The 27,885-nt window shown below is 51.2% G+C and overlaps 9 protein-coding genes across 9 annotated transcripts; 3 read left to right on the forward strand and 6 right to left on the reverse strand.

Annotated features, from left to right (window-relative positions):
* Positions 1-5,689: 5,689 nt before the first annotated feature.
* On the forward strand, positions 5,690-7,858 carry L3040_001354 (uncharacterized protein; the record flags this gene model as incomplete). Its single annotated transcript, XM_007292907.2, has 2 exons — positions 5,690-6,655; positions 6,704-7,858. 2 exons carry the CDS (start codon positions 5,690-5,692, stop codon positions 7,856-7,858), a joined length of 2,121 nt encoding a protein of 706 aa, XP_007292969.2.
* A 1,145-nt stretch (positions 7,859-9,003) lies between these two features.
* On the reverse strand, positions 9,004-10,564 carry L3040_001355 (uncharacterized protein; the record flags this gene model as incomplete). The annotated part of the gene is made up of 2 exons (XM_007292908.1): positions 9,004-9,916; positions 9,984-10,564. The coding sequence occupies 2 exons, from the start codon at positions 10,562-10,564 to the stop codon at positions 9,004-9,006; spliced, it is 1,494 nt and encodes a 497-aa protein (XP_007292970.1).
* A 1,033-nt stretch (positions 10,565-11,597) lies between these two features.
* Positions 11,598-12,093, reverse strand: L3040_001356 (uncharacterized protein; the record flags this gene model as incomplete). Its single annotated transcript, XM_007292909.1, has 2 exons — positions 11,598-11,983; positions 12,033-12,093. The coding sequence occupies 2 exons, from the start codon at positions 12,091-12,093 to the stop codon at positions 11,598-11,600; spliced, it is 447 nt and encodes a 148-aa protein (XP_007292971.1).
* Positions 12,094-12,635: 542 nt separating this feature from the next.
* Positions 12,636-13,020, forward strand: L3040_001357 (uncharacterized protein; the record flags this gene model as incomplete). The annotated part of the gene is made up of 4 exons (XM_066156711.1): positions 12,636-12,638; positions 12,704-12,813; positions 12,865-12,949; positions 12,997-13,020. The coding sequence occupies 4 exons, from the start codon at positions 12,636-12,638 to the stop codon at positions 13,018-13,020; spliced, it is 222 nt and encodes a 73-aa protein (XP_066012738.1).
* A 174-nt stretch (positions 13,021-13,194) lies between these two features.
* L3040_001358 (uncharacterized protein) lies at positions 13,195-14,019 on the reverse strand (the record flags this gene model as incomplete). Its single annotated transcript, XM_007292911.2, has 1 exon — positions 13,195-14,019. One exon carries the CDS (start codon positions 14,017-14,019, stop codon positions 13,195-13,197), a length of 825 nt encoding a protein of 274 aa, XP_007292973.2.
* Positions 14,020-14,094: 75 nt separating this feature from the next.
* L3040_001359 (uncharacterized protein) lies at positions 14,095-14,892 on the forward strand (the record flags this gene model as incomplete). Its single annotated transcript, XM_066156712.1, has 5 exons — positions 14,095-14,107; positions 14,201-14,256; positions 14,328-14,336; positions 14,396-14,591; positions 14,714-14,892. The coding sequence occupies 5 exons, from the start codon at positions 14,095-14,097 to the stop codon at positions 14,890-14,892; spliced, it is 453 nt and encodes a 150-aa protein (XP_066012739.1).
* A 717-nt stretch (positions 14,893-15,609) lies between these two features.
* L3040_001360 (uncharacterized protein) lies at positions 15,610-18,157 on the reverse strand (the record flags this gene model as incomplete). Its single annotated transcript, XM_066156713.1, has 4 exons — positions 15,610-16,753; positions 16,872-17,436; positions 17,491-17,778; positions 17,845-18,157. The coding sequence occupies 4 exons, from the start codon at positions 18,155-18,157 to the stop codon at positions 15,610-15,612; spliced, it is 2,310 nt and encodes a 769-aa protein (XP_066012740.1).
* Positions 18,158-18,257: 100 nt separating this feature from the next.
* Positions 18,258-18,683, reverse strand: L3040_001361 (uncharacterized protein; the record flags this gene model as incomplete). Its single annotated transcript, XM_007292914.2, has 1 exon — positions 18,258-18,683. The coding sequence occupies one exon, from the start codon at positions 18,681-18,683 to the stop codon at positions 18,258-18,260; it is 426 nt and encodes a 141-aa protein (XP_007292976.2).
* A 6,984-nt stretch (positions 18,684-25,667) lies between these two features.
* L3040_001362 (uncharacterized protein) lies at positions 25,668-27,522 on the reverse strand (the record flags this gene model as incomplete). The annotated part of the gene is made up of 3 exons (XM_007292915.2): positions 25,668-26,951; positions 27,000-27,150; positions 27,197-27,522. 3 exons carry the CDS (start codon positions 27,520-27,522, stop codon positions 25,668-25,670), a joined length of 1,761 nt encoding a protein of 586 aa, XP_007292977.2.
* Between the last annotated feature and the right edge of the window lie 363 nt (positions 27,523-27,885).

Raw genomic sequence — 27,885 nt, forward strand, 5'->3', positions numbered from 1 at the left:
CTTCCATGGCTACAGCAGCCACCCACGTTTGCGTATATTCCTTTATGCGTACCCTAAAACTTCACGGATGTACAACACTGTCATTAGCGTATTTTTCAAAGCGATAGATGGAAATGGGAAGGGGAGGAAGTGGTGGTCTGGCATTTGAGCGGTCATAAGGTGCATTGCATGTGGCGTTACATGATTTGAGGGAAAGGTATGGCATGGTATAGATGGAAGGTAAGCCAGGGAAGAGAAGGATGGTATGGCTTTTGCTATAGAATTTGTATAGCTGGCTGACCGCTCACGGGCGACAGGAGCGCCACTGGGCTGCCACTCATGCTTTATGATGAGGTAATCTTGCGATAGGTGATCGAGAAATATGAGGTCGTTCTAGAAGCGTATTTTAAACCAAGGGAGGCGTTCTGACAGCTACGTGTCGCACTGAGTACGCAAGGATTTCTGGGACAATGAAGCAAGAAAGGGGCCCTTGCTTCGTAGGGGGGATGGGGGGGCGCTCGCTGAGTGTCGATGTTGCGCTCTGGCCCACGGCCGGCCGGTGGGATACGAATGAGGCGTTGATAGGGGGAGGAGGAGGGGGCGCTGATGGTTCACAGGTGGTACTATTAGTACTAGAGAGGGTGCTCCTCGTGCTGTGTGTTTATTTACTTGTATTGATACATATACAGAGCTTACAATTAACTTAAATGCTCGAGCGCAATACTGAGGTGATGCATTAGCTGAAATAGATAGATGGGTTTGGTTTGATGGGGTTCAAGGGGGTTTTTTTTTTTTTTTTTTTTTTTGGTTCTGAGATGATCTATTACCGATGGTGTTGGTGGTGAGGAGGAGGATGATGATGATGATACGGAAGCAAAGTAAGGGGTTCTATTCGGTATTGATGAGAGAGAGACGGACGGTAGCAAGCGCCAAGTGAGTGATGGATGAGGTCCGGATGAGTTGGTAGTTGTTGGTGGTGGATGGGTGATGGCTCGGTTCACGTTTGTTCGGGTGGGCTGGGGGCGGGAGGGCACTGCGTGAGCAGTGAGCAGTGAGCAGCGCAGATGTAATGGGAAGTCGTCCCTTTGCATGGCTGTATGTATTAAAAAGCAGTAAATGGGAGAGAAGGTGGCGGTGCCGTTCTGTTTATCAGGTTTGTGACGGGTATCTAGATGCTCGGGGAGGGGTGGTATGTGGTACTTGTTGGAGCTTTTCTCGCCGTAGCACAGTGGAGGAAAGATGTAATTTTTTTTGTTGATACTGGGAGCCGAGGGGCGGGTATTTCTGAATGCGGACGCCCTCAGCCAGCAAGGAGCAAGTTTGAAGAGACATAGACATAGTGGCGAGTGATTGCTCGCAAGCTATGCATCAGACAATACCTTTGAGAAGATCCCGATGCCCCGATGTTCCGATGCCCCGAGACTTCGAGCGACGTATCAGGCAAGGCGAGCATCCGTTCGACAAACGCAAACAACATCCACAAGCATCGGGTGAGGGTGCGAGGAGCCGGAGGCAAGGAAGAGTTTGGTCCTGATTTTACACAAGGCGACGCTTAAGGGAAGATGCTCCACGACCTCCGCGACGGATCCAAGTTGTTCTCGGATGCATGACGAGGGGGGAGAAAGGTTCGAGACTACCGGTAATGAGTGAGGTATCGAAGGCAGATACAAAGCCGCTCCGGAGATGGAGGTCAGCAAGCGATCGAGCGGGTGTGCCCCCTTGTGCATTTCGCCACTCCTGGATTCCACCTGGAGTTTGCGAATGACAAGTAATATGTCGTGATAGTTGTAATAATATCAGTCTCAAGCAGAAGAATGAGAAAATTATGCAAGGAAGGTCGGGCTAGGTACCGGTATGTGTGCAATTTTGTTGCGATGATGCGCTCGCTGATCTCGCTCGCCCCGGCGGCGCGAGGAATCGATCTCTTACCGGTAGGATGGATATCCTTTACCCACGGCCGTGCAGACGAAACGCCTTGAGAGATTAGAGTGCTTTGATAAATATAATAAAGAGCCTTGGGATTCGCTTGGAGGTTGGCATGGCCCGATTCACCGGGACTCTCTCGATCGTCCTGCTCCGTACTCCGTACTTCTATTTCGAAGGAGTGGAGGAGTCCGGAAGTTTGGGACTGAACCTTGCCATCGGAAGGGTATTTCGGGAGAAGGATCTTTTGCAATGGTCAGCTGACTGACTGAAAACATCCGGGCTCTTTGTACCGGTACTCTATCTACAGTACGAAGTACGATACCGGTACCGGTACTCTGTACCGTACTTCTACTGCTCTCCCTTGCGGAATGACAATGACTCGCGTCCAAATGCACATATGTACGGTACATAGATATGTACATACCGGTATGTACATATGTGACCACGTTTTGGTGTCACGTAGGGGTCCCGAGAATTGCATTCCCTCGCTACTCTCGCAATGTCGTCCGCCTCACTACGGTATTATCGAGAAGAGAGTGACATGTTTTGAGACCACTTATGTTACATAGCGCTTACGGTGGCAATCAACGGTTTGTTAGCAATACCATCCAGTCAGGAGTCAGGCGTTCTGACCATTGAATGACTCATGGCGTGAAGAGCTTGATCGCACAATCCGGGCATTCAATTGTTATTACCTACTTGTTGTGCCAGCCGTAACCGTTTCGAGGGACGAGAATATCCGAGACCACGGTAAGCGAGGGGTTGTTTGATGAGCTGCAGACGGGCGTGAGACGGGGAGTGCCGACCCATTATCGATATGCTCAGCTCTCGAATCACGTCGCCATCAAGGCGTGTTTAATGTACGAGATTACCTACCTGCCAGAAGTCTTGAAAGGCGTACCAGTGCTCTTGAGACGCGGTAGGGTGATGAATGGCAAGAAACGTGACATTTCTTGAATCACTCCCACAGCGCAGGGAGTCTGACCGCCCAAAGACCAAAGCCCAAAGCCCAAAGCTAGACCGCTGAATTCGTCTTGCGGCTGCGGGTGTAATGATGATGATGATAGTAACCGTGGTGCCAGAAGCTGTTGTGGTCGAGTACCGTAGAGCTGCATCTTGTGGGTACGTGCAGATTCAATGTGTGGGTGCTTCATGTGGGCAAGAGAAAGCAGACTCTCGTCCCAGTTGAGGTTGTGTTGGTCAGCGTGGTCGCTCTGGTTGAACCAGATCCTACCTAGCATCAAGACGCTGCCGCAAGAATAGCTAATGAGCTATCCTGGGAATTGGGTAGGGCGGTTGAACGGAGGGCATGATAAAGTACATATACAGAGTAGACAGACTGAGTCTCCGTCTTTGACCTCCGAGCTTTTCTTGCCGTAAAGTTGAGTCGCGAGACTCTGTTTGGGATTTGACAATGCCACCGCTGGAGCCTCTGCGTCCAAGGCTACAAGCAAACAACAACTCGGAGAATTTCTGCAACGCCAGGGGTGCTGCAGCAGTGCAACAATATTTCGGTAGCGATGAGGCTGGATTACTTGGGAATGAGGAAATTTGAGACTGGGACTGGGACTGAGACTGACATTGGGATTGGGACCTTTGGCCACTCGATGCATGCATGCTGCATGCAGCCTTCGCTATCCTATCCAAGCATCAGGGATATCCGTATAGTACGTATACCGCTCCGTACAGATATACTCGACTACCTATCTCTGCTCCGTCAAGTAGGTACTACGACTGCGCTCCGTATATTCTCTCGAGTATCTACCCACGCTACTCGCCGTTGAACGCTGACCGACTCAGACTCAGTCAACGTGCGCTGAGCGAACGTGCTACTCCCGATGTTCCCGACACGGCCGGGGAGACGAGATGAGGTGAGGTGAGGTGAGCTTATGCGTGAAATTATAGATGTGTGATGTGCGTTGCGTGGGCTTTGCTTGACTTGCCGTGAGATGAAGCAGGCGTGGTGTGGAGAGGGCCAAGAGGCATAGATACTACCAAGATACAGTAGATAGATACCTAGATAGGACGAGTTGCGAGTTGCCGCAGTGAGATGGGATGAGATGAGGCGATGCGAATAGAACAGAATACGTAGAATATGATAGAATGCCGTCCTTTAGTCTCAGGGGAAGGCAGGCAATCGACAAATAGAAATATATACTGACATGATATGAGATCGAGAGAGAGGTGATGAGTGAGGGAAACAATACCTTATGTCTCTCTCTAGTTCCGGCTTTGGCTATGGCTTTGGCTTTGGTTTTGGCTTTGGTTTTGGCTATGGGTATGGCTACCTACCGGGCTATGGCTATCGCCATCGATCAAGTACTACCGATCGATGATCGTGCTGTAGAAGAACAAGAATAATAAGGATGATAAAACAATTAATAATTTTACTGTTGTCGTTATTATTATTATGATTATTATTAACATCCAACTTTCAAACGCAAGCCTTATATACTCTATTTGGCCTCCGGAACAGCGGACTTTGACTTGGCTTCCCCTTAAAACACGCTCTCAGGCCAGATCCTGCTCGCCCCCGGGGAGAGTTCTGCTCTAACTTTAGAAGTACCGACACCGAACACCGACCCTGCGTCTCTGTACAATAGTAGCATTTTTGGCCATTTGGCAACATTTCATAATCGCTCTTGTTCTCACTCGAGTAATCACTTCCTGACTCACTTATGACTCGAGTATCTACATAACACTTACTTCTTTCTACTTACGCATCTATCTCTTCTCTTTACACACATTTTCCCTCCCATCTCGAGCCAGCCAGCCAGCCAGCCAGCCAGACCCCGTCCATCCACGTTGCTTGCATAGATCCCAATCTCGCGGTGTAGAGGGATCATACTGGATTGGACCGGACCGGACTGGACTCTGATCATCTCTCGAGTCGGCATATAACGATTCAAGATTGAAGATCCACGATCACGATCACGGTCACGATCACGGTCACGATCAAGGTCCAGGTCAAGGTCCAGGTCAAGGTCACGCCTTCACCCTTGTTCCTTCCATTCCTGTCTCACAGGCACATATCTGACTTAACTTTCTTCTTCATTCTGCTTCCGATCCTTTCCTCCTTTCTTCCTTTCTCCAAGTCCGATTTCCAACCACCAACCACCAACCACCACCACCCACCACCCACCACTCGCCACCTGGCTCGGTCCGCCCTTTGTCACTCACTCGCTCCCCATTCATTGCAGTCTGCATCCAACGAACTTCGTGGGCGACGACCTTCGTCCCTTCCTGTCCTTTCTGTACTTAATTCCCCCCCTCGTGGCAATCAAAACTGGTTGTAGAACATAGACCGGAAACCAAGCCAGGCCTTGAAGAAAAGAAGAAGAACAACAACAACAGAAAGAGGAACCTATCGCGAGGCACAAAGGTACGTCGCCTGCCCACATCGCAGAAACACAAACATCTTGATTTCCTTTCATTGGCACGTATCCGTGCTGCCTCGAGACATCCCCTCGTAGGTCGAAGGATGCCGTCGTACAAGATGCGACTAGCCGTTTCCTGAACCCCACGAGGACATCGAGCCTCGCACAATCCCGAAGCCTCTTGTTTGCCTGGAACTCGCATATACTGATAACAATGGCTTCCAGACAACCTCATTCCTCATCCCCCCCTCTCCCCCCCCTTCCCGGCCGGTTATTGTCTTCGTGCAATACATTTCCTGGATACTGTGTGTCCCAAGACTCATCGACGGCCCCCTCTCCCCATCGACACCCGACGAAATCTGGCGCAAGAAAAGTTCCGCGGCTGGGCTGGAAGGATACCAATAATTATGGAGTCGGACAAGACCGAAAGGAACCGGGCGAACAGCATTGCAGCGGCGAACGATCACTCGACCGCTCCCACGAACAACGATGGCCAGATGGCGACTCAGCCGAAGGAGTCAAGGTCTCAAGGCGCGGTAGATCTCGGGGTCGAAGAGGCATATGGTATTGCGGAACAGGGAACTAAATCGGTCGGCAGCCCTTCCCCCAGGAATCATCAACCCAACTACGAGCCGAGCCAGACAGCCCCCTCGGTGGGAAGCCAGATCAATTACGAGCCAGCGGCAAGGAGTTCGAGAATGAGCCACCCAAATTATGCTCCGGGTCAAGCAGCAACCAATCGTGCAAGATCGACCTTCACACCAAACCCATCGAAGACCGCGGACAGGGACACGAGAACGAGCGTCAAGCCTATCTCCATAGAGCCGCCTGTGACCAAAGTGACACTGAGCGAGTTGGATGTGACGAAGATAGTGAATAACCCAAAGCTCCGCCATGATATAAATTTTGACCCCGAGCTTCACTTCAGACCGAACCTCGATGGGGAGAAAGGGAGAAGGAAGACAGAGAAGGCGAATAACTTCTGGGAGACGATGCGGGGGCAACTTCGAGAATTTCTCACGAACCGCGAAACTTTTGAGAAGGAGCTCGGCGACTCGGAATGGTGCTTGCCTGCGACGCTGAATGCCATCCGGGGCATCTTGGAGACTCTGGTTCCGCAGAGAGACAAGGCCTCGGTGGAGGAGACATTCAATGTCGAGCTGCTCATGCAGCAGTTTCGAAAAGGAGTGGCCGACCTGGTCAAATTAGCGACATGGCTTTCTCAGCTCCTCAAGTGCCACTGTGCGCCGATGAGAGACAACTGGGTTGACGATATGGTCAGCCAGCTAAGCAACGGTGACAAGACGGGCGATGTTGCCATGTTGGTAGCCGGGATGAAGAATCTGATGGGTGTTCTGGAGGCAATGAAACTCGTAAGTGTCCATCCCCATCTTGCCGTCGACATCCTAACAGTCCCCTAGGACGTGGCAAACCACCAGATCAGATGCCTTCGGCCGCTGTTGATCGACGACACGGTCCATTTCGAGCAGAAATTCTTCATGAAGAAGATTGCAATGGGACGCGTCGACGTCGCCGGAGCCCACGCCTGGTTCAAGCGGGCAAGTAGTTCTTCTGGCATGCAATCTCAGACCATGGACTTTGTCAACGCATTGGTACAACTCACTCTGCCCTCGAAGTCCGAGATGTTCCCACATACCTTTCTCTTCGACGAGGAACGACTGGTCAAGCTCCGTTCAGATATGCTTGACATGATCAACCTCGAGATTTGTATGCAGCTTTACCGCAATCTGGAGTCACAGAGCCGGTCGTATCCTACTCTAGATGACACTCCATCAACATCTGCAGTGGTATCCCCATTCCATCGCCCCGCGTCACCTGCAGACGATACCGTGTTCTCCTCTCCGACAATCCCGTCCCTTCACCACTTTGATTCCGCGCGGTCCGGCCACCAAGAACGGGGACATTTCATCCGCCACCCATCCGGAAGACAGGTTTGGAAGCCTAGAGTCGGCGACGCCTACGCTGAATCGGCTACATCGAGTCCGCGTTCGTCTCCTTCATCAACTGCGTCCACTCCTGATACCCTTCCACCAACGCCTCTCTACCTATCCCCTGATTTTTCGGAATCCGCTTCTCAACTCCGAACTTCCCTCATTGCCATTCTCTCTTCGTCGACTTCATCTACCAAGTGGGTCTCTGTTTCGAATGATCTCGCTCTCCAGATTTTACGATCCACGACAACATCTCTCACTCGTCTTCCTCAATTTGAAGCTCACCTGGCTTTCCACATCTCTAACCCACGTTCCAAGCTGTACCTAGATGCCGAAGAGCGTGTCTTGGCCGAACTTGGGAATCAGCTGAAAAAGCTTGTGCATGCTTACACGCCTCTATCGAATCTACAAATATTCGAAGCCGCGACTGCTCCAAAGACTGCTTCAGGAAGCTCATCCGGACAGAGGAATGGATTTAAGGACGAGATTTCCGAGATCGCCACGAGAATTGCGCATATTGGGCTTTTGCACTGGCGAGTCTGGGCTCCTCTGGCCTATCTCGTCGATCCAAATGCCGTGGAGGACGTTCGAATCTACTCCGCGCGGGCTAGGAGCATGCCCTGAAACGTCACCCATATTGATTTTCGTGCTGTCAATCAACAACATACATGCTTGAGAACAATCTGGGGTGGCCAAGGTCGAGCCAAGAATGACATGAGAGAAGACACATGCAAATATAAGTTTGCCACCAATATGCTTCATGGTATGGCCTTATGAAAGCCGACCTGCATAGAACGCATGCAATATCATCCTTTATTATGGTCGGAAGGAGTACTGGGGTTGGAGGGGCGGGAGGAGAAATTGATCTGTGCTGCCAAACTGGCTATGCTTTTTTCCTATCACCCTTGCCTTGGTTTTCTGAGCTCCGCGCTTTGCTCATTGCATCCATCAGGTGTTAATTTCCCATTCTTCTGATACCCCTTTTCTCTCATTCACGTCGGAGTAAATCAGCTAGCGGTAAATTTTGTAATATAACAAGATTCTCGGCACGTGTGGTTTAGGAAACTACGAATTTTTCATACTATCGGTATTGGAAAGGATGGGCTTGCATGGTCAATTTTTCTTGCGTCTGGGTTTCTGCTTTCGCTGTTCGTACCCGGGAACTCTGATATCAGGACTTCATGGAGTCGGCGATTTGCTGCGAGAGGGGCGGGCTTGTATGTATTTAAGGATGTGTGGGATTCCGCGAATTGGAATGCCGGGTGTGCATGGATATTCGCGAGAAGCTATACTCGAGTCTGCCGCTAGCTGCAAGAATGACAGGCAGTGTCAGCTCTTACTTTCTCTTACAGTAGTAGAGTCCAGATGTGGACCTTGTGAAGACATAAATGGAGACTGGTGAGGAAGACTGCGATATGCGATTTCCGCAACGGCGTGCGTGTATTCGTCTATAAACCTCCTCGACAAGGGGGAAAAAAACCGCCGATGAAACTCGGACATCCAGGCAGAGGGAGGACGAGAGTTCATTGTCTACGGAAACGCCATATTTTATGATCTACATTCCAGACCACAATGGTATTTTACGCAAGGCTAAACTCCATTCCATTCTCCAACTCCGCAGAAAATGGCCCAAACCCCTTCTCAGGCAAGGCAGGCCGCGGGGCGGCTTTTCAAATTTTCCATCCATCCACTCGCGCAGCAGCAGACGGCTGCAGGGGTGAATCTTTTCAAAGACTCAACCTCGATACCAGAGTCGGACGTCCTCTCGCTCAACTGTGTCGTGTGGCGTCTTCTACCTGTTGGTAGTCTCCACTTTCTCCCTCCTCCTGCCTGCTCCCCCCATCGCCTAACATAGCCATCTGCTCTTCCGCTCCCCCACCCCCACCTGCACTCCTTCCGAGCATCTCCTCGCCATACTCCCCATCAGCCCCGATATCGCCACCACCTTCAACGCTTCCCTTCCTGGCAGCAACATATACCGCACTCCCCAGAATGAGTCCACTCCCCGCGAGACTCCACCAGCCGGGGCTCTGTCCGAAGACCAGCTTGTCCAAGGCTAGGGCATACAGCATGTTGGTGTAGATCATGTTCTGCGCCCTGGCGCCGTTGCCGCGTCCTCCGGCCGCCAGGCCACGAGTGAGCAGGTACTGCATGATGAAGCCGCAGATGCCCAGGAAGATGAGCATGCTCCACTGCCGCACGCCGGTGGGGAGAGCGAAGTGCAGATCGGAGATGTGGAGCGGGCGCGAGAGCGACAGGGCCAGGGCCGAGATGATGGTGCAGTAGACCGAAAAGTAGTTGACGGAGAGCAAGGCGTGAGCCCGGCTGCCGATCCAGCGGATGGAGGTGAAGGCCCCTGCGGAGCCGAGGACACCGATCATAGCGACTCCCACAGCCGAGAGACGCTGCCCCGACGTCGGGATTGGGAAGGAGGCTGGATCCGTGGGCTCGGTGGAGACGGTCGCGTTGGAGCGGATACTGATCGTTTCGGCGGCGCCGGAGGTGGTGAAGAAGGATGTTGGGCGGGCGATGAGGACGACGCCGAGGAGGGAGATGAGCGAGGCGTATTGTGCTGATCTGGGGAAGGGCTCTTTGAGGAAGATGTGGCAGCCGTAGCTTGCTACTGAGGGAGCCAGGAAAGTGAGAACCACCGCGTCGGCCACGGGTAGGTATTGGAGAGAGCTAAGATAAAAACGTGTCAGAATTACTGCATTGTCAAATAGTAGTGCAAGCTTAAGGGGGAACTTACTAGTATATCCCGAAGATCCCAAAGAACCCCGTTACGCTTCTCACGACCAGCAAACCTCGGGTTCCTTTGTTTCCAAGAGGAAAACCGGGTACCTTTCCATACCACATCCAGGCGGTACAGAAGATGGCAGTGAGGCCCTGTCTGGCAAACAGAATCTGAAACGGATCCATGCCCTCTCCTTCCAGCTCCAGCAGTCTCGTGGCGACATTCATGAGGGCCCCAAACAGCTGGGAAAAGGTGACGAGAAACAGCCCTTTGTTCTGAGCCCAGTGATGGCAGAAGATGTCTTTCCATGTCTGTGAGCTTCCACCCGGAGTACTCATCGTATCATGAGGATACGGAGATGCACTCCGCTGTCGTCCCATTGACGAGAATGTACTGGTAGAGAGTCTCGGGAAGGCCTCTGGATCTAGCAGTGTTGCATCGGCCGTCTTGGCCGGGTTAGGCGCGAGGTAAATTCGATTTGTGTCGCCATTCAAAGCCATGTCAAGGTTGGACGGGATGTTCTGGAAAGGCTGCAAGCAGTTATCCGGCTCTTCGTAAGGGGGCTTCGTGGCGGAGGCCTGCTGGCGGAACGACATGGTTACAGTAGCTTTGGCAGTTCATTGCAATAGCCAAAGCCAAGTAAGTAAGTACCTGCCTCGCCAACGAGCAAATGGATACAAATAAATATAGAAATAATAAAGATAGTTATGAGACGGTACAGAAGATGCAGGAAATAGAAGCACGATTTATTGATACCTAGGTAGGTCCAGTCCTTACACTCAAATAAAATTAGAAGTGTGATGTGGTGGTGTAATGTGGATAAGCCTCAGGTAAAATAGGTAAGTGAAGAAGTAACATGTGAAGAGCCGGAACTTGGAGAGTGGGCCGTCTAGTCTGTCTAGAAGGAATAGGAAGGACGACGGTCCAGGTAGCTAGCCGGCCGTCGAGTCGAGAGTGGCGGCCGTCATCCTACCTATCTACAAACAATGACAACGCACCTTACCTTAAGAAGACGAAAGGGCGACGGCGACGGGTGATGGAATAGATTGGTTTGCCATTGGCGCGGAAAGGCGTTCTTTCCTGCAAGCCACTGGCCCCGTTCAGCTCGTAGATACGTATCCGTTGTATACGGTTCGTTCAACAAATGATGCATATGTCGGTCACACTACATCGAACTTGAACTTTTAGACCATCGGCCAGATTGACCGGATTGGAAATGCTCTACGAAACATCCCATGTCAGCAACTCTTCTCAGCAACCAACCCTAATATCAATCAGTACCTCCATACGAGGAAGGTGTAGGTAGATAAACCCCAAATCCGACACGAAATATTCACTGCAGACAAGTCATCAAAGCTGAAAGCACAGCATCTCATCTTCTTCAAGACATCATTCTGGAAAGAATTACTGGCCTCGGCCGGGTATTGTGCGCAGATCCATAACGCCCCTAAATTGCGGCCAAATTCCCATAAACGCCATTGGGCGTGGTACATGACTCGGGAACCAGATCTCCAAGCGGATGATATCGAAAAAAGTGGCCCAGTCATGGCCGCCGTCGTATGTAAAGAAGTAGAATATCGGCTGCGCAAATTCCCTTCGTAGCCATATAGTCGTGAAACCGCCAAATGTTCAGCGTGCAGCTCCAGTACCACTCTTTCCACCAGTATTCCGCGCGTCAAAATCCATATCATCGTCTCCGTCGCCAAGAGGTTCCTCCATTGCCTTCATATTCGATTTGGTGATTCTGTCATCCGTCACATCCACAAGCTTTTTTGCCTTATCGATCAAGTCTTTATTGTGAGCGGTTTCCTCTATCTTGCCCAGATATGAAGGATTCTTTCGACAAGCGAATTTGATGTCGTCGAGCTTTATCTTCTGGCGCCCTGACAGCGAGGCTGATCGGTGGGCCTCGAAGCAGAGCTCGGTGATGAAGTCTGTGAGAAGCTCGTCGAATACGCGCTTGGTGCTCTCGAGGGAGTCTGGGACATCGCCGTGGGCAAAGAGAAAGAGCTGGACTGAAGAAGGTGAGAACGTATTTCCTGCGTCGGGGCAGTGAAAACTTACGTTCCTGGTCCGAGAAGCTCTGCTGCCCTCTGTTCTTCCCGGCGCGCGCTCTTGGTTCCATCTCCGCGGTAGAATGAACTCCCTTACACTTGAAAATAGTCGAGAGAAAGGTCTCGGTCTTGGTGCAGGCTGCGGCTCCGGCTGTAGAGTAGACCAGCGGGTGGCAGAGGGAGGTTGTTGTTGGAAGGCACGTAGAGCAGCGGAGCTTGCGTCGTAGTGTTCAGCAGATCCGTCGCATACCTCTAATTGACTGGAGTCGGCTTTTTTATGGGCTACCTTTGCCTCCTCAAAATCTCCAATCAATTGCCGTGGGCTGGCTGTACAAGAATATTGAGCAGGGTCGGTCAGCGGGATCGGATTGAATGACTGTCCTGGCTGAGAATTGGACTCGCTGTCGCCTTGACTGTTGAGCCTCGCTCAAGATTGGGTTTGAGTTTGATGGAGGCAGCTCGGGCCACTTGGCGGGACTCGGATAATAGATAGACCGGCCGGACCCTGGAGGAATAGTGACAACGTTAGTGACTCTGTCCAGAAACTCAGTACAGTCAGATTGCGGTCTCAGAGGCATCTTGCTGTGCTTGAACAATCTTCAACATCGCAAACATGGTGAGTAAACAGAGCGGAAAACAAAAGTCATATGATCACTAGTACACACGCTAACACCTTGCCAGACTGCACTCTTCAACTTTCAGTCTGCACTCCTAGTGCTCCTCCTACTTATCTGCACATCTGCATACGTCCATCAACTTTTCCCCGCATTTATGGATAGGAAGAAGGACTCGTAGGTGCTGAAACTATTGTTAAATTTGCGCATGGCTGATTGGGGAATCAGGCCCGTTCTGGGAGGCTTCTGGAAGTGTGCGAGAATTGGGGAAAGACTAAGTCCGTACATAAGTGTATGCTGCGTGGTATTTGCTGTAAGTTAAACTCATCCACGAACAGAGGTACAGGCTTATCAAAATAGGTTCGTCTGTTTATTGGTGCGTAACGCTGGGGATGGATACTTGAGGGCGTTTGGAGCGAGGGCTGCTATACAGATATCTTCATGTATGAGAGAAAATCCTTGGCCATGGAAAACCGATTGCAAAATACAATGGGAATAATTCAACCTCAAAAGTATACCCTCAGACGCCATCGCTATGCCAAAAGCAGACCTGCCAAGTTAAGGTTCATGAAGACTCGTCCTCGTACTTTCATTTTCGCCCCATATGTCCCTACTTTCTTGCTCCACAGCCTTCATAGCATTTGCTACGTGCTCTAGCTTCGCAACTACATCCAACACTCCTTCGTTGACCCTCTGGAAATACCGATCGTTGGCCTCCCTCCTCTTCCTCGCCAGCAATATGTCTGCTTCCGTCTCTTCTTCCATGCTACTTCCCATCGAATGCGCCGTACCCATGGCAATACCACTACTGCCTGGTCTGCCACTCGCACTCGGAACCGTGCTCCCAGCGGTGTCCAAAGCACTCCGAGCCTCGCTTCCAAAAGCCAGGCCTTTCCCCCCGACTGTCTTGCTGCCCTTGTCCGTACTTTCAATGGCTTCATCGGCTTCACTCCTAGCCCATGCTTGAGCCAACTCAATCTGTGCAGCTCTCAGACTTTCCAATGCCTTGCCGTGCTCGGCACCAAACACATGCGTGCCACTGACAGCATTCAACTCCACCTCTTCCAGCGTAGTCTGCATCTCAGCCCAGAGAGCATCTGTCCTGTCCGCTTGTTTCTTAACCTCTGCATCCTGCTGCTGTCGCGGCGGAGCATTTCGTGGTAGTGATGACCCGAGAGTTGTATCTGGCGAACCGTCGAGGTTACCGCGTGCAGCGAGATGAGAACGCTGGCGGAAGAGGGGTGCTCGTGAGGGTTTTGAAGGCTGCACTGTAGTAACCCCAGGCAGAGAGACGTGAGAGGCATTTTGAGAGGGGGGTCCTAGGAATAGAGATGGTGGAGGCTCGCGCAGCTGCTTGGCCTTGGATTTGGGCGACGACGACATCGTCACATTGCAGCTCTGGTCGCGAACAAGTTGGGATTCCGTCCGAGGAACGGGATGCCGATATCGAACTCTAACATGCCCTTCTGTGGTATTCAAGACTAGACCTGACACGTGATTGCGGCTTGGCGTTGACGCCCTCGCTTAGTCGGTTGCCCACGATCCAAAATCTCAAATTCCCTAGAACGTTTGTCGACAACTCCAACGCCAAATAATCTCTCCCCATATCGCCATAAACCGGTACGTCTCCCCACCCTTTCACCTCAAATCCTCTCGCCCCTCACACACGATCAGCACCTAACATCTGCCAGCAATCATGGGTAAAGGAAAGCCTCGTGGTCTCAACGCTGCCCGCAAGCTCCACAATCACCGCCGCGAGCAAAAATGGGCCGATCTGTCTTACAAGAAGCGCGCTCTCGGAACCGCATTCAAGTCGTCGCCATTCGGAGGATCCTCGCACGCAAAGGGCATCGTTCTCGAGAAGGTCGGTGTTGAGGCCAAGCAGCCCAACTCAGCCATCCGAAAGTGTGTCAGAGTTCAATTGATCAAGAACGGAAAGAAGGTCACCGCTTTCGGTACGTTGTGACACAAATATCTCACTCACGGTCTAGAAGAACAGGGTTGCAAGGGTGGATGGGCCAGGCGTTGGGGGTGTTGAGATGGAGTGGAGTGAGCAATGGCTGATGGAAAAACACAGTTCCCAACGATGGTTGTCTCAACTTCGTCGACGAGAACGATGAAGTCCTCCTCGCAGGTTTCGGTCGTAAGGGAAAGGCGAAGGGAGATATTCCTGGTGTGCGATTCAAGGTCGTCAAGGTCTCCGGAGTCGGTCTGTCTGCGCTGTGGAAGGAGAAGAAGGAGAAGCCTCGCTCGTAGAGGAGTAGGTTTCTTATCTCGGTCTGATTTTCGCACAAACAAACAATGAAACGGGCACATTTGGGGCAATGGGGGTGTTACTCTTTTTGCAAGGTTGCGCATGGATGCTCGCATCTGTCTGAAATGAGCGGCATTTGAGGCTGATGAATAGATTCGTCAATCCCCCACCACCAACTACCAGCGCTCGAATACCATGTTTTCTCTGATATGGCGTGCCCGGAATATGTGATATCAAAATAGGGTACGTGGTGGATCTTATTCAGGTTGCTCCTTAGGGAGCTTGAATCCATACCTGTCGATCCGCTTGCGATGCCCAGCCCACGCCTTGGTGGCGGATGAAAATATCCGGCTTCTGATATTCACTGATGTAATTCTGCATTTTCCACGCCACTTGTCGTTCTCTCGCCCAACTTGGAGATGGTATAACCTAAGTCTTGGTCACGCACGATCACACCGGATTGCTTCTCTGCCAAGTAGTCCTTGGGAATCTCATTTTCATGTTACTATCCCCCTCCAGCCATCTATCTCAAATCTTCAAACATACTGTCCATATACATGTGTGTTCATCCGAATCATAACCTGTCATTTAGTTAAGCCAGGCCAGATTGGAATTTCCTACATTGAGTGTCAAGAAAAGAAGGAATCCGCCCAAAGAACTATTCTATTCTGCACCCTACAGCCTCTCCCTCCCTGTGTGTGACCTTGACCCCACCAGTATCACACATTAGTCTGCACAAGCAACTCCTTATGCTCACCAAAACCTCTACCCAAGGCCGCCTTCGGGCTCACCACACCCTTCACCATCTGGGCGTTCGCAACATCGTCCTCAGGTCTCTCATAACTACCGATCTCGACTCTAACCAGGCTCTCGTAATCTCGTACCACAGTGGCGTTCACGGCATCGACATTCCTGTAGTAGAGTTCGCTGTCCGCCGTCCCTTCGCTCAGAGAGGTACCCGTGAAGCTAAATTCCTGACTCGTCCTGCCGGAGCTCCTGCTCACGCCCGCCGCCGGGGATCCGAAGTACTGCGCAATCCCTTTCAGTCTCGTGCTCAAGAACGTTCCTGACAGCGCCGACGACACGAGGGATGCGGATTCGGGCAATCGAGCGAAGGGCTGAAGGCCGGTGGGGAAGACAGACTTGCCCTGCACGGCGAGATCGAGGCCCTGCTGGAGGTCGGCCTCGATGGTGAAGTTGCCGCTGGGCTGGACGCTGTAAGTGCTGTTGGCGTACAGCGGGTAAGTGTAAGAGGACTTGTATTGGGTACCACCGGCACCGAGCGATGCGTCGTTCCCCGTGGTCGTCTGGTTGTTCAGCTGCATGGCCCCGAAGTCGATGAGCCCCCCATAGTTGGTGACCGAGAGGGATTGTGTCCAAGTGGAGACGAAGCGTCCGCTCTGTGTGGTCACCACCGATGAAACGGACAGCGATCGCTTGACATTGACGTTGTAGGTCAAAGTCTCGTTTGCTCCAGTAGAGTTTTGCTTTACCGAATGGGAGAGCTCGATGGTCGGTTCTGGCAGGAGTACTTTAGGTGCCTCTCCGGCCGTGATGGAATTCGGGTCTTCGTCAAGCCACAAGAAAATCTTCCCGGTCACTAGCCAGCTGCTCCCGACTGTCTGTGTGAGCGTTCCGGAACTCTTTCCATCATCGACAATGCCGACGACTCGGATCTCGAAGCTATGTTCCGCTCCGTCGGAGAGTATGGGTAGCCATGGGGTGATGTCAATCTCATGCTCCCTGAGATCGAACGCATCGATGCCAACGATAGGCCGCCACAGACCCGGGTTGATACCACCGGTAAATATCACAGGGAACGGCCAGTGTACACCAGCGAGTTGCCCGTCGATAAGAACTTGGCTACAAAAATAATCAGCGCCATTTACGTTGAAGGGCCGAGCGGATCCCACGACATCGGCACTTGGACAATGGTGAAGGAGGAGAGGGCTCTGAGAGATTGAAAAAAAATCGTACGTACACTTCGCGAAATGGAGAGTAGCCATAGAGGGTTCCGACATCGGGCCCAAAAGTGTCGACAACCGATTGTAACACATTGCTCCACCAGAACTCCTCGGTCATTTGTCCACACGCGGAGACCGAGAAGACAGCTCGATTGGCATTTCGTGGGAGGCTGACAGTGGTAGTCGCGTTGTCGGCGGGCAGAGTGAACACACTCGCGGCCTTGTCAGCTCCCCTTCTTGTCGAGATGGGGATGATCAGCGACGCTGGCTCATCCGTTTCTTGGTCCATGAAAAAGGTGGCAGTGAGCGTGGTGTTGAAGGGTGCCGTGTAGGTACTGTCTATCAAGTTTCCGAGATCGAAGATGAGGGTCTGGGGCGAGTTCCAGAAGTACAGGTAGTGCGACATGTCTTTGATATACTCCCACCGGATGCCAGTGGCGCTCGGTTCGGCAGTGGAGGTTCTCCAAACCTCGGTATCCCCAAAGTACATGAGCGCGATTCTATCGAATTGGCGGCCTCTGGAGGTGACGGTGAAGTTCATGGTCACCCGGTTGAACTTGCACTCAGGGGGTGTGTAGTTGCCTGTTACAGTAAATTAGCGCTAGCCAAGAAACACCCAAGCGAGGCTTTACTTACCGACGAACGGTAGGCCGTAAGAGAAGGCAAACGAATGCTCCATTAGAAGGGCCTGGCAGCTGCCGGTGACTTCAATCGGGGCAATGGCGGTTGTGTTTGATGATCCATTTTCCGCAATTGTTTCGTCCGTGACTCCGCGTGGGGTGAGTACGGGTTGATAGACCTGGAAGACTTCAAGAAGTCCAGAGGGCGATGCCGCTTGAGCAGGTGCTGGCTCTGCATCTTTGACCAGGACAGCCTTTAAGGGCTGTGCAGCTTTGGCCAGGACAGCCTTTAAGGGCTCTGCACCTTTGACCAGGTCAGCCTTTAAGGGCTTTGCATCTTTGACCGGGACAGCCTTTAAGGGCTCTGCACCTTTGACCGGGACAGCCTTTAAGGGCTCTGCACCTTTGACCAGGACAGCCGTTGAGGGTAAGTTTTCGGTAGATCGCCCGTCGATAGCCGGCAAACAAGCAGTGAGCAGCCAGAACAGGAGAGTGCAAGATGCCAAAACTGCAAACAGAAAAGTTTTAAGAGAGTGGACAGGATAAAGTATTCCCTGGGAAGTGGCGTACAGGTCTCCCTTTTCCGAGATGGAGGGGGTAGAGGGTTCGTTGGCCACGGATTTTTCAGATGGGCTTTCAGTGGCGACACGAGAGAAGCCAGTGTTTTTGATACTCGGAGACATCGCGAGGTTTTCCTGCTGCCGTGGAGAACTCCCAAAATATGAGGCGCGAAAGGGCGGAACGATGGGTCTGGCTTTGAGTCTTGTTGTTGTGTGCAGAAGCCTATGCCCCGTTAGACAGTTGTTGTAGGTGATCCCAGTATCTTCTTTTCGCGGCAATAGCAAGTTGGTCTCCAATGAAGAGGTCTTGGAAGTAGTTGAAGACAGCAAATTCGTCCCTGGTCATCACATAGGATGCGGGTTGGGCTTCAATCTTCCTCCAGATTTCCGTCAGCGCCGTCCCGAGAACGGTTACGACAGTTGGGTCTTGGGCTCCCTCGGGCGAGTCTCTGGCAAACTCCAGAGCTTGTGCGACAATCGATGCGGAAGCTGACTGCGGCTTCGCATCCCCATTATCAATACCTCCGTCGTTGCTCATTGATAAGAAGGATATAGCCTGTGTACCAGGGGTGCTGATTGGGTTGATGGTATGGGCGGGAAGTTTGAAAGGGAATGAAGGAAGAAGGCCGGCGTTATTTCTGAAAAGCATTGTGGAGGGAGGGACGCTTTTGAAATGGACAAATGGATTTGCTGGGGCGAATGGTGGTGCAAGTATAATATATAAGACAGGCAGGCAGGGCAGATGTGGCAGGTGGAAGAGGGGGTTTGGTTGGAGTTGGAAAGGCGTGCGTTGTGGTTGTACGAGGTACTACCCGTCTAGTCAAACAGGCTATGTGTATACGTATGTACCGTAGGTATATGTATATATATCTCTTGTGTGACCCAGCCTTCCAAGATGGCTGCAGAAGATGTGACTGTGACTGGACGGCCAAGGGCCACTGGTACTGGGGATGCAACGCCTCTTTATTTATTTCTTTTTGCAAAAGGAGGAAGCCATCGATAAGGAACACTTACTCACCCAGCTCACTCAGCTCACCGAGCACACACACACCCAGTTCTTTTCGATCGAATTGGGCAACAACAGGTCTTGAGCAGATACCGACTACGCCTCTTAGGGACGGTAAGACGGACGGCAAGACAAGAAACAACCCTGAAGTCCTAGACCGGGTATGAGACAATCGATGCAGGCAGGCAGATAGATAGACAGATGGATGGATACTGTCGACGGATGGATATATAGATGGGTCTCTATCTCTGTGCTCGGGGGATTCAGGCGACAGATTTCACGGCACGGTGAGCTGATATTACATCTTGGCGGACTGCTTTACACTTTAACAACTTGTGCAATAAATTTCTAATAAGGTTGACAAGGGGGTAGGACTGACCGACTTATTATTAACAAACTTTGACCTGGACTTGGACTACCGGGAGGACTTTGTGTTGACTTGGGCTGAACTCGCTTAACACTGCTGACATGAGTAATGTGAGCAAGGCAAAAGGCTATAGCTGACTTGCCGTCCCATCCCAGAGTACAAGGACAGGGCCGACTGACTTGCTTGCCTTATATTACCTACTATATTACTATTGTACAACTACTACTACAACTACACCAACACCCCCTAATCTCCAGTCCCGGCTGAGCTCCGACTGGTAGACAAGCTCTGCTGGGCTATCTATATATTGATATCCCAGCCTCACCCCAGCTCACCTCAGCTCACCTTAGCTCACCTCTCCTCACTTCACCTCGGCAGCTTTCTACAGTATAGGAGTTAATTACAGTGTACAACCATACCGTAGGACGACCGACGCACGGGCAGCCATTGCAATCAATGTCCGTCGCGTCATGCATATTTCATGCATCAATAATATCAACAATATATTATTGACTGACTGATACCAGACTTTGATCAGATAGCGGCTCAAAATCTATCAGTGGGGTGTGGCTGGCACCAGCTCGGAAAACCCCCCTTTTCACATTCTGTTCACCACTACGGATAGACTCTTCAATAGGTAATGCGCCCAAATTCCGCGATGCCCCCCCTCCCCCTTCCCCCTTCCCCCTTCCCCCTTCCCCCCCCTCCTCGCAGGGTCTGGGAGCCAGGTTTCATCACATCATCCGCCTCATACGCCACTTTCTCCATATATTATCATCGCAGCATTCTGCACCCCTCAAATCCACTATTTTCGTCACTCAAACGGCTAGAAGCTTGTCGAAAAACCGTCGTCGAGGCCCTCCCTTGTTGGTGGTGTTTCCGACTTCTTTTCGCCTCTGGAAAATGCTTCCAGTGCTTACACATCTCGCTTTTGTTGGCAACGCTCTCTCCTTTTAAACTCTCGGTCGATCCTGCTAATCACATCATCCCTGAGGGCTACGATAAGCCATGGCTATTCCTAGGACCGATCGATGTATATCCGGCCCTAAGCGGACCATCTGTTTGGGGACGAGCCGAAAACGACGAATTTTGCAGAGCCCGTTGTGCCTTTCTTAACCTCACATTTTCCGACAGTCCAAAGGGCATGTCAGACCACCGGGACGGTGAGTTGGCGAGCTTTAACTTCCGAATCCTGTAAGGGTTACTGTAACATGTTTTTTTTTCTGTAACCAGGTGTTACTGTATCGGGTCTAAATGTGAACCCACTATATTTTGCTTTCTCGCCGACCCATCATCATCGGCAAGCGATGGACAAGGAGCCGGAATATCCACTTTCTACCAGTACAGCGTCGAAAGAAAACATGCCTGAACTCAATTCAAATACGGATTTTTAAAGTTTGCTACTGTACGTAAGTACTGACAGAGCATCGCATAGCGGATCCCTGTATACCGAAGTTCTCGCAGCTTACAATGCTGATCTCATTTGCCATGGAGAAAATCGTGAAAAGACTGGAAGTATGATGCCATTCCAATGATCGTCATACCGAAGTATCTTGGAATTCAGTACCGATTTGACCCCCGTTGCATGTCGACTTCCACACCCGACAGGGGATTCGGCGCAGGCAGCCGAAGCGCGAGCCCGACTCACTGGGTTGAGATTCAGGAGCTCCACTGCAGCTGCCATTCGCATGACTCGAGCTCTCTTTGCTCGCTCGCGCAGCGCAGGTAAAGGTTGCTCGTCGGTCAACGTTCCCAATGCATACATACGTAGTACGTAGTACGTAGTACGTACTACCTAGCAAATGTCATGGAGAGCGAAAAAGCAATATCGAGGACGAGGAGGAGGCAAATGTCTAATTGGTGGCGAGTCATGAGCTTGGTTTCTACACATGGCCGGCCACCAGGAGAAGTTTACACCCATCCTATTCTTGCCGAGTCGACCTTGCTACCGTATGTAACCGGCCAGCCGATCCAGCGCTTACTCTGTACGCCTTCTCTGTTGCCGTCAGGCGACATCAACAATCTCAACTTCTCGGGGTGTCGGTAAACACGGCAAAAAACCTTGCTTGTCCACATCGCTGAACATGATGCAATCCCGAGATCGTCACTCTTACTCACTGTGGGAGAAGCTTAGGATTTCGTCATTGTTCTTGACACGATCAAATTCTAGGTTCTCGATAAGCTGGATGTTTCGCCCTCTCGCCCTCTAAGTGAAGATTCCACATCAGCACTCCAGCCAGCCTGCAAAGAAGCAAAGAAGCAATCGCCCTCCAACGTGCTGTGGTGTGTACACCAAGGACCAGGGAAAGCGATTTCAGATGAAGCGCTAATCCCGAAATAGAAATTTTAAACAGCGAGGAGAACTCTATTGAAACTCTGAAACTTACTTCCGTACACGTATTCCCGATGGCGTCAATCTCAATTTTCAGCCTACGGTAGTACACCACCCATCCCGCAACAAATCTCATCCGTGTACGGGGTTGGACTTCTGGTAACAGGTAAGTGATCTCTCAAGCTTGCCGTCCCTTGACATCTCGATTTCGCGAGCCCGATGAAGTCTTCTATCATATTATAGGTATATACCATTGATGTCAAACCAGTTCGTTCAGAGACCAGCACTCATCGCGCGCCGGTCGCCTGACTGCGTCGTTCAACCAGGTGAGCCGAGTGAGTGAGGGCTGGAAGCTCCGCTCAGCCAGACGCGTCGGACCATTTCTTCTGATTTTCACGCAATGCTCTTGGCAGTATAATTTCGTTGTTGACTGACCCCAAGCGAGCGGCGAGCCGAGCCTTACCGAGGGGGAGAAAAAAAAAAGAAGAAAAACAAACGACGAGTCCGGGATACCTCTGCCTAGACAACCCTTCATACTGTCGATCAGCAAGGCACTGGAGCTCCTGCCATGGCGAATTCATCGCGATCACTACTGTACTGTACTGTACTGTACTGTAGTGATTCCGGATATTCGTGGGTTGTCCTGCCAGGCCCGCCTACCGGTAGTGATGTCCCAACTCCTGAGACTGGGGATCCGCCTCCTGTGCAGTTTTTTTTTCTTTTTTTCTTTTTTTTCTTTTCTCTCCTTCTTCCTCTTTTTCTCTTCTTGAAAAAAAAAAAAAAGCGCAACCCTGCATTCAGCAGCCACGAACGGCCTTCCTTGGTGTTTCTGAGGCTCGGTTCCCCATCCGTGTTTACATCACTACCTCTCGCAGGAAAGGACGGCTCCAACCACGAGACGGCGCGGACGCGCGAGGTAGTTGCGAGCCACCTGTCTGGTGTCTGGACGCGGGAGAGGTCGGAGCGAGCCTCCAGCGATTTTTACTTTTACTTGTCCCCCTCTCGACTGTCTCTCTTTATTTGCGTTCATACATATCATGTTACAGATATATATATATATATATATATATATATATATACACCGACTAGCCTTCGCTTGTTCAAGACTCACACCCTTCGGTGCGTGGTGGTCTGCTGTCAGCGGTGGCCGGACTGAGTGAGGTCATTAATACCTAGCTGCCTCTGGAGTCACACGTGGTACTCGAAAGGAAGCTGGGACGCTGTTTGGCGCTGTTACCTACTTCTTTGCTGATAATGCTATGGATATAGGACCCTGTGTATATATATAGTCTTGTGACACTTGCAGTGTGGATGGAATATTGCCTGCTGCTTTTTCCTGCGTGGTCTCGGGTCTAAATTTATTTTTATTTTTATTTTCAATATATATATACTTCGGCTCCGCAAGCTTGAATAAAGGGCGAGGTTGACAAAGGGAGGGAGGAATGGCGGGATTCCAGCTACGGGATCGTATGCGTGCAGACGCAGTTCCAAAGGAGATGAAAGCCATCTGCCAGCCTGAGCCGCTATCGGTCGGTCTATCCTCTCGAGAAGAGAAGAGAAACAGAAGTAAATAGCAAAAGGGGAATAACAAAAATGAAAAAAAAAAAAGAGAGAAAATGAAACCAGGTGTGGTGGACTCGCTGCCAACCCATGTTACCAACCCAGCCAGACCCTCACCCAGAACCAGCAGCAAGCGAGCAAGCAAGCAACTCCTTGCCCTCGAAGCCACAAGTAGACAGACGGATGAGCAAAATCCTCCTCCTCCTCCTCCTCCTCCTCGTTCCATTCCACTCTTCCCCATCGCGGAAAAAAAGCGGGGGGGGCGCCCGCTCCATCCACGCACCCTGTTCGTTGCTACAACGTTCGCGCCCAGGCTCCTCTCCTCCTCTCCTCCTCTCCTCCTTCCCGCTCTGATGGATGGATACCGGTAGACGAACGATCGAGATTCCCCCCGTCGCAGTCCAGCACACGTAACGGCCGGGCAGATCTCGCCTTTGACCAGCTCGCAGCGAGCCGGACGTGGTAGGTAGCTCCCGGCGGGCTGCGTCGGGGGCGCGAGGGTGTAATGGTCGTCGTCGTCGTCGTTGCGAGTTGCGGGTTGCTTGAATGAGTGAGTGAGAGTGAACTGGTCTGACAAGCTGGGGATCTGCCCCCGTGACCTGTTGAAGCACTCGGCGTGTTTTTTTTTTTTTTGAAACTTTTGGTAATTTTTTTTTTTTTTTTTTTTTTTTTTTGATTTTTTGATTTTTTGATTTTTTGATTTTTTGATTTTTTGATTTTTTGATTTTTTGATTTTTTGATTTTTTGATTTTTTGATTTTTTGATTTTTTGATTTTTTGATTTTTTGATTTTTTGATTTTTTGATTTTTTGATTTTTTGATTTTTTGATTTTTTGATTTTTTGATTTTTTGATTTTTTGATTTTTTGATTTTTTGATTTTTTGATTTTTTGATTTTTTGATTTTTTGATTTTTTGATTTTTTGATTTTTTGATTTTTTGATTTTTTGATTTTTTGATTTTTTGATTTTTTGATTTTTTGATTTTTTGATTTTTTGATTTTTTGATTTTTTGATTTTTTGATTTTTTGATTTTTTGATTTTTTGATTTTTTGATTTGTTGATTTTTTGATTTTTTTTGGTGGCTCATAGGCTGAGACTGGGAGAGAGGGAGCATGAGCTGATCATCAGCAAAGTACTCATAGCGAGTACCTAGCAAGTTGCGATTATTCTTGGGTCCCCCTTCCTCCCTCCCTCCCCTCTCTCTTCTTGCAGACGGAGAGCCGGCAGTCTCCGACTCAAGCAGAGATCTCCGAGCAGACCAGGGCGGCACGGGAATGTATCCCTGGTTGCCGTGGGGAGCTCCTTCCCGATCTGTCCAGAACCAGAAGGATAGACACCCAGACCGAAAAACACACGCAGTTGACCACGGAGCTGGCAAAGACGAAAACCCGATCCCGTCCAGCGGCAGCGTGGTGGAAACCGGATCCGCTGTGTGCTGGCTGCGACGTTGTTGTTGTTGTATTTATTTACGTCGGGCGGGTAGCAGGCGAAGCCTGCCGCCCTAGGACCTCCCATGGGGTGCTGGCTGCGACGTGCGCTGCCGAATGGGCGAATTGGTCTTCGGGCTGCGGACTCTCTCTTCGGAACACGGACTTCCTGCCTCTCCTTTATGACCATGTAGCCAGCCAGCCAGCCAGCCAGCCAGCCAGCTGTTAAGTCCCCCCTCGATGCAGGTGACTAACTTCTCTTTCTGGCTGGTCTTGTGGTGCTCTAGCAATAAGTAAAGCAGTTGCTTCATCCGCTTGCGGCTGGCGATGTAGGATATCAACATGCGGAGCTCCGGTCTGGGGACGGTCAGTCAGTAAGCAACCTCTTTCCGTATCTGGCCAACACCTGAAGGACGTAGCCGAGGGGCTTCTGAGCTGCACTGCACTATAGTAATAGTAGGAGTACCAGAGCATCGGGATTGGAACCAGACTGCCCCCCCCCCCCCCCCCCCCCCCCCCCAAAAAAAACCCTTCTTTCTTTTCTTCTTCTACTTCTCCTTCTTCTTCTTCTCTTCTTCTTCTCTTCACCTCGACTCGCATCGCATCGCATCCAGCCGCTTTGACCCAAGCCAAAAAAAAAAAAAAAAAAAAAAAAAAAAAACCAAGAAACCGCACCGAGCAAAGAAAAGGAGAAAGACCCAAGAGAATTCGCGCGAACACAGCGAGTAGTACGCTGCACTTTAGGTGGAGGGGAGGTGTGAAGCCTGCGTGAGAAGACGTGTGTGTATGTCGGTTCGGATATCGGGTATGTTTTTCAACTACTTCGTAGCCCACTCAACGAGGAGAGCACCGCCGTCACGTCTATCTATCTATTTATCTACCCCCATCCCTCAAGCTACCCGCTATGTATGTACAAACGTTCGTCCTGCACCCAGCATCTATCTACCCAACAACAGCGCTCAATCCCCTCTTGAAAGCCAGCCACGCCTCGAAAGCCCCCAGCTTCATCTCGACCCGAAAATGCCCCGCCCAGGCCCTCACCAACCCCCACAGATTCCCAGGCCAGAACAGACTCCCCCTCCCCATCAAGATCTCCAGCTGCTCCTCAAACACCGTTTTCGAGCAATACCTCGCCAGGATCAAAAACGTCCTCACAGGCCCCTGTCTCGTTTGCAGGTTTTCGTCTAGACTTCGCGTCAAGTCGTTCGTCTTCAAGATGAGGAGGATGATCCGTGGCACCTGCCCAAGCATCTGCACCAGCTGCTGCAACATCCCCTCCCCAAGCGCGTCGTTGATGCTCTTCTTCTCCTCGGCAGTCCGCGCCATGGACACATCTTTCGTCAGCACGCGGTAATCACGCCCCGTGATAGCCGACGCAAAGAGCGGAAATTGCTCATCAGTGATCCCAGCCACTTCCTTCGCGTACTTGCGCATCCTAGTCTCATCTGCATCTATTACCGCCAGCCATAACTTCGCATACGAGCGGCGGAGATTCATGGGGATATCACGGTACAGACCGTGGTCGTAGAGGATGATGTCGAAGTTCGCACCACGCCTCGATGTGTTCTTGCGGATGGCAATGTTACCCCCGTGAGGATCGCAGTGTAGGGGGGCGTTTGTGCCGAATATCATCTCGTTAAAGATGCGGGCGAGGGCCGCCGAGACTTCATCTCTGTCGATTCCGTTTGCGTCGAGGAATTCGAGGTCGTCAGGGCGGTGCCCGGAGACGTTCTCCATGACTAGGATTCGCTTCTTGCCCCAGAGGACGTTGGGAATGACGAGAGGCAGCTCGGGTTTGTGAGAGAAGTACTCTTTAGTTCGGAGGGCGTTTTGGCCTTCTAGCTGGAAATCTAGTTCTTGAGGAAGAGAGATCTCCATTTCTAAAGAGAGCCATTCGAGGTCATATTCGGGGAAGAATCTCTTTAACGTTGAGAAGGTGAATCGCGTGAGAGCCAAGTCCAGATTTGCCCATTCGGCTAGTGCTGGATGCTGAACCTTCACTGCAACTTTTTGTCCCGTCTCTTTCACCGTCGCTAGATGTACTTGCGCCAAAGACGCGGCTCCTATAGGTTTCGGATTGAACTCGGAGAAGTAATCCGAAAGCTTTTCCCCTGTGTCTTTCTCGAACATGGCTTCTATCGATTCGAACGACGAGACAGGACATTTATCTTGCAACGGTATAAAAGTCGCCGTCCACTCGATGGGTAATAGGTAGTTCATAGCACTCTGCATCCATTAGCACTTTTTCCTTTTCCGTGTTCCTAAATCACCTACTAGATGCTGTCCCAACTTGATGAAAATACTCCCATTCTTCTCCAGCACCCTCAACGTGCGATCCGCACACCTCTGGTGGCACGCCTTCAATCTGAAATTATTCTCCTCTTCATTGTCCGTCTTCTCGTTCTGATTCAAAGTAACGCGGTAACTACCCTCATTAGCCCATGCCCCCCATACCCTGTGGGCATACCTACTCATTGATACACACAGCCAGCACGCTAACCACCCTCCCCGACCTCTCGACCGCCTCATACGCATGCTGCACGCCGTCCCCAAACGCCAGCACCGACGCTCCTACCCCTACTCCTCCGACGGCCGAAGCAGCCAACACCCTTCCCTTCCTCTTTGGCCGCGCTCCATTCCCGTATGCCTTCCCCGAGTTCCTCGTAGCATATCCCCTCACATGCCCCCCTAGATTCGGCCTTGTCTGCGGCAGACAGCTCCTACACGTCCAAGTCCAAGAGCCCAATCCTTTGCCACCGCTCCTTGCCAGCCTCGTCGCAAGCCCAGTACCCTTCATCCTGCCTAACACCACAGTCCACCCTGCAGATGATGGGGGTTTCCGAGCACCAGTTTCCAAATTATGTTCTCATGTTATCATCGCAGCCGTGGCGATTAAATTCTGATGTCGAGTCCAATGTTGTGGGAGAGATGCGTGGAAGGAAGAAGGTTGGACGAACGCGCCCATTCCCGGTGATGATCGCATACCGGTCGGTACCTTGCCCCTGCCGAAGGTACCTACCGGTACCTAGACACGGATCTTCAACATCCCTGTCCATCGTAATCGCATGACATTCAAGCTCCAGCAGAATACTGAACAACAGCGACCACCACCACCACTACCACCACTACAAGAACATGTAAACACCCGTCAATCCTTTCC

This window comes from Drepanopeziza brunnea (assembly GCF_022702325.1).
Source record: "Drepanopeziza brunnea f. sp. 'multigermtubi' strain 214-2 chromosome Unknown ctg2, whole genome shotgun sequence".
NCBI lineage: Eukaryota > Fungi > Ascomycota > Leotiomycetes > Helotiales > Drepanopezizaceae > Drepanopeziza > Drepanopeziza brunnea.